Below are 5,275 nucleotides of genomic sequence, written 5' to 3' on the forward strand. Positions count from 1 at the left end.
GGCTGATAGCCAGTGCCCGCTGCACATGCACAGTTATTTTGGGCGGTGGAGGTAGGTGGACGGCCGCCACGCGCCCCTGAGGCGGACGGGAAGCAAGCGCGTGCCCGTCCGTTTGACGCTCGTGTGGACGCAAACCGGGCGCAGGTTTGAAATGGGGCGGGCCGAACGCTAAACGAACAAAAAAAAAAGCAGATGCTGTCGTGCCTTGGGCCGTGCGGTCTGCTCGTTTGGGCCCAAGTAGACAGATACGGAGCGGATGGGGTTGTGCGCTGGAGTTGCCGATCTTTCAAAACCCCATCATGCAGGGAATGTCTGGCCATGCAGTAGAAAGAAACCACATGTTGCAAGTAACATCTCAACACTAGTGCCAAAAGGTCGACTGTAGTGTTATATGCATGATAAGCGGCATTGAGCACTGCAGAAAGAAAAGAAAATTCACACTAGGTATTTAGTCACCCTCTTCTACAGGTTACTTGTGGGGTTACGAATGAAAAATGTACAGCTAAACAGATATCCACTTGGATCACAAAGAGAATTTGATTCATGGGACTATCGACAATGTTTCGGCGAGTTCCTTAGCTCTGCATGACTGTTGTAGTTAATTCTCCTTGGATGCTGTTGACACTCCAGTGCTAATGCCTCTTCTCATCTCCAGTGGGAAACACCAACTAATTACTAGCGAGAACTTCCATCAACAGTGGGTGAAGCATAAAGATCCTATTATGCAACATTTTGCTTCAGCTCGTTTGTGATTTCCTGGAAGGCCCGCCGGCGGTCCGGTGGCCTCCACGGTCCTGTGGTCGCCGGGCTCCCAGGGCAACGGTTAGTGTGACTGGCACCCTGAGAGCGTCCGCTAAAACCAGATGGTACCTGCCCGTGGAAAAGCGAACGCTGAGCTGCACTGCTTCTCACTGAGCTTGCTGTTTGCTCGGTGCCTCGAGCTTTCTCACTGAGATGGGTCGTGTTAAGCCTTTGGCAGACTCGGTCGCCACGATCTTGAACCTTCCGCTGCTTCCATGCTGGAGCTGTCCTGACGAAACTCCGGTTCACATTCTCGTCTGTCGAGATTCCGGCCGAGTCATTACGTCTCCATGAACCTGCTGATGAACTCTGCGGCCGAACACCAGCGACCGGGGTTTTGAGGCTGCAGCTTCCTTGAGATGATGAGGATGGTGTTTTATCCCTCTGCTCACTCGCATGCTTGCTGCTTTCACCTTGCGGGGCGGTGGTGTTCTTGCCATCGGCCAGCTGCTGCTGTTCATCCTCCTCCACCATGTCTGCCCACGTTTTTCTACCGCCACCAACCAAACGCTTCTCCTCTTGCATAGGATTCTCGCTAGCATCTACGGCACCATTAGAGCTTGGCAAGCATTCAGCTGGGCTAGGAGTCTGATCTTGATTATGTGCGCTGATATTGAGTCTGTCCTTTTTGACCAGCCGCTTTCGTAGTTTCTCAAGTAGAGACTGTGGTGTGGCAGCATCATTGAACAGTCTAGAAAGATCATGGTACTCCTCCAGACTTTGTCCAGTCTTCTCTCCATCAGTAGCAACCATAAGCTGTGGTTCTTTACGCTTCAACTGGGTTATCGGAGATGGAAGCACTTGTGAGTTGCAATCTTCATGATTCTCTGTATCTGCCGAAATTGAAGCTTGCGGTTCTTCATAATTCAATTGAGTTGAAGCAGAGAATATTTGTGGATGTAGATATTCTAGGTTCCCCACATCAGTAGCAAGCAAAATCCGTGAATCTTTAGACTTCATCTGAGTTATGGGAGAAGGGAGTGCCTGTAACTCAAGTTCCCTAAGCACTTCAGTAGCCCGGGCAAAAGATCTCACATGGTTTTCATCATTGCAGTTGTAAGGTATAGCTTGGAGAAGGTATTTAGCTTCAGCTACCTTTCCCATCTTCATCATGCAGATGGCTAGATTGCACTCTTTGTTATAATCAGTTTCTATAGCAAGAGCTTGCCTGGGTCAAGTGAAAAATGCCAAGTCAGTAGCAGCTGGATATAACTGAATGAGCTTTACTGGAAATGATGCATGGGGTTATTACAGAAAAACAGAGTCCCCTTCTACTACTATCAAGCATTACCAGTGCTGGGAACAGTCATTTCTGCATCCTTGATGTGGAGTGGGAAACTACACCCTCCATCCTAATGCGTAAGGCCCGCTCAAATTTTGAGCCTAACCTTGATAATAAATTTGACTAACAAAATATGAGTTATATGCCGTAAAAGCTATACCGTTGGAAAGCTCTTTCGGATATGGATCCAGTGGTATACTTCTTGTGGCATACAACTCATATTTTGTTAGTCAAATTTAGGCTCAAAATTCACGGGGAGCTTATATATTTTGATGGAAAGAGTACAATGGTGCCATAATTTTTACTCATTTTTACAAATAATACCAAACAAAGGATTGAGAAGTTCAAGAGAATACAAATCATGTCTAACAAAATCCATATCAGCTTAATAAGTACATCCCCAACATAGATATACCTGTAGAGCATTTCAGCTTCCTCATAGTTTTCAGACTGCATATAGGCCCAGGCGAGGTTACCCAGCAACCTTCATGACAAAGCAGAGCCTTAGAATGGCGTTCACAGGACAAATGAAGATGTATGAATGATTTTCAATACCTTGCCTTTTCATCCCTAAGAGAGAGATAGAATACTCTTCCATGAGATTTAGAAAGCTTAGTTTTCCACCGGCCAGAAGCTAGATCCTCATCAATCATTCTCAGTTTCACTGTCAGCATTTCAATCTGCTCTTTTGTCCTACCGCATTTCTGGTTTAACATAAAAATGATTTGTATCAATACTTGGCTAGATATTTATCTACAATGCGGTGTAGGTTTATTATTAGCTGATGACTTTTTTGAATGGTTCTTGCAATATATTATAAGCAAACCTCAAAAATGGGCTTCGGAAGAAATTTTTAGCTTACATATATAGATTTACAGTTCTGAAATACCTTGTACAAGTCAAGAAGAACATTGTCAAGAGACTCCTGGGCTTCATTCGGACAACGGTCACGGAAGGATCTTATCGCTTCAATGGCTTCTTCAGCCCGGTTTGCTTGTTTCAGTACAGTAGCCATATCCTTCAGTGCACTCTCAATTCGTTCACCACTATTAATAGCTGCCCAGAACAATGGAACTGCCTTGTTTGGATCTTTTTGAATTAACTGTAATAAATGAATAATAGACACCAGGTGAGAAAACAAAAAGAAACCCAAGCTTATTTTACGAAAGCTTCTATTATCAAGATTGTAAATGCATCTAGAATCAAAAACCTGCAAGTGGTACAGAAAAAATAACACTGGGGGAATGCAGGTAATGTACAGAAGTATTTCAGCATATAACATATTTGAGAAAAGCAAAACTTCAGGGAGGATGAGCATCTATTGCAGCTACTAATGGACAAACATACGGATGCAGTACAACATCAAATCTTGCCAAAACCGTTTGAATATAAGCTTTTGATAGAACATAATTCTGGTAATAGGACACCTAGTCGCCTACTCATATCCGCTAAAAAAATTAAAATCGGCTAAAAAAGATAGGAGGGCACCACTTCCATGCTGCTTTAAGCTAATGTCGTTTTCTCCCCCAAAATTATTAGTTATGCCAGGGAGTGTGTACCTTCATCCTTCTCTATTCTTGTGCAGTTAACTGTTAACAAATATCCTGATACAATGAAAGATGCTAAACAACCATATTACGCTTCTTCAGTGGAGAACTGCTACGCTTCAAGGCCACTACATCCTTCTCCCCTGTATACTATTCTTGGATCAGGCCAATTCAGCAAGCATGTTCCGAGATTCAGCAAGCGGCAGTCATTGCAGAATACCATTACAATGCAACTAACAGAACAATGCTATGTTCACTCAAGATAAAATTTAATGCACCGACTCACAGAGACCAGTTCCACGATGCACATTTAATTATTTATTGATATGCTTCCAGGAAAATGGATGCCAATGGATTTGCACAAGAGAAACGTTGTAGTCTTAACAACTGAGGCAGCCTGGTGGCATTTGAGCTCTACTGCAACTGCGCAAGTCAAGGAAGCTAGCACTAATTCTCACCCTGACGGAACAATGTTAGGAGCAAATCAAGTTCCCTCGGACAATTGAATATCTCCTATATTTCAGCTCCACAATCATCCCGAGAAGAAGTGTAGCCCACGAGTTTCTACGAACAATCAGGAACACGAAGCGTAGCACAGCAAGTTGATCTACCATATCTATCAGTTGCATCTAATTAGCCACCCCGAATCCCTCCCCTGCCGACGGGAGAATGGCCCGAACGACGAGATAGCACGGCGCTGGGTTTCGGAACCTGAACGGGAAGGGATCGCGCCTGACGGTGGCTGTGGTGGTCGACCGTGTTACCTGCGCCTGTTTCGCCCTCACGTACGGGGAATCCGCCGCCGGCGGCGCCCTCGGCGGCCGGGAGCACCCGCCGCCGCTCGTCGGCGGGGTGGCGCGGTAGGAGCAGAAGCCGGCGCTCAGGGGCGGGGTGACGTGGCTCCCGGAGCCCGCGAAGCCGGCGGGGGTGCCGGGGCTCCACCTCTCCGCCGCGCCCCTCGGCGACGTCCACGGCGGCAGCCGCCTCCCCACGCTCGGCATTGGTGTGCCTCGAGCAGTGGCGTTCGGTGGCTGGCTGCCTAGTAGGCCCGTCGTGCGTTGGTCCCGCTGGTCGGTATCGTGCCGTTGCTCTGTTTGTTGGTGGGCTGGGGTTTTGGTGTTTCCAGCCTGCTCTCGGCCCGATGGTGGCGTCAGGCCGGTCCGGTCCTGAGATTTCGAGGGTTGGGTACTCCCTCCATTTACCCCTAAAAAAAAGGGTACTCCCTCCATTTATAATATGGACATTGTCTCAAAAAGATATATATTAAAATATGGACAAGTATGTTTTTAGAGTGTCTTCGACCATTGCTATGATTAGTAATACATGCTATTATGGTCTAAGGATTATATCACTAGAAACACCTTTCCCATATGAATTTGGCGTCATACTTGGCGTCATACTTTTTGTAACATATAAAGCTCTAATCCATGGTCAAAAGGCAACAAAAAAACCATCAGCGCATCTACAGCCGGACTTTACAAATCCGACCCCACAAACGTTCGCGGACGTGACCGGGCGCGTTCATGGACAGTAACCGGTCACGCCTCAAATTAATCATTCTGCATCCAAGTCTCTCATATTTCAACCCCTAGATCCATAGAAGCAAGCACAAGAAATCCTACTTACTACATACTACATACCGTAC

At 46.4% G+C, this 5,275-nt stretch overlaps 1 protein-coding gene across 1 annotated transcript; it reads right to left on the reverse strand.

The window, feature by feature from the left end:
• Positions 1-419: 419 nt before the first annotated feature.
• On the reverse strand, positions 420-4,685 carry LOC123113068 (uncharacterized). Its single transcript, XM_044534192.1, has 5 exons — positions 4,395-4,685; positions 2,973-3,185; positions 2,639-2,787; positions 2,499-2,567; positions 420-1,969 (listed from the first exon to the last, which is right to left on the reverse strand). Exons 1-5 carry the CDS (start codon positions 4,629-4,631, stop codon positions 721-723), a joined length of 1,917 nt encoding a protein of 638 aa, XP_044390127.1. The 5' UTR covers positions 4,632-4,685; the 3' UTR covers positions 420-720.
• Between the last annotated feature and the right edge of the window lie 590 nt (positions 4,686-5,275).

Source organism: Triticum aestivum, chromosome 5B (genome assembly GCF_018294505.1).
Source record: "Triticum aestivum cultivar Chinese Spring chromosome 5B, IWGSC CS RefSeq v2.1, whole genome shotgun sequence".
In the NCBI taxonomy this organism is placed as follows: domain Eukaryota; kingdom Viridiplantae; phylum Streptophyta; class Magnoliopsida; order Poales; family Poaceae; genus Triticum; species Triticum aestivum.

Coding starts and splice junctions, on each gene's coding strand:
- LOC123113068 (XM_044534192.1), bottom strand. CDS start 4,631: ATGCCGAGCGTGGGGAGGCGGCTGCCGCCGTGGACGTCGCCGAGGGGC. Junction 3,186..4,394: donor TGAGGGCGAAACAGGCGCAG/GTAACACGGTCG, acceptor CATTTATTACAG/TTAATTCAAAAAGATCCAAA. Junction 2,568..2,638: donor CTTAGGGATGAAAAGGCAAG/GTATTGAAAATC, acceptor TTTGTCATGAAG/GTTGCTGGGTAACCTCGCCT.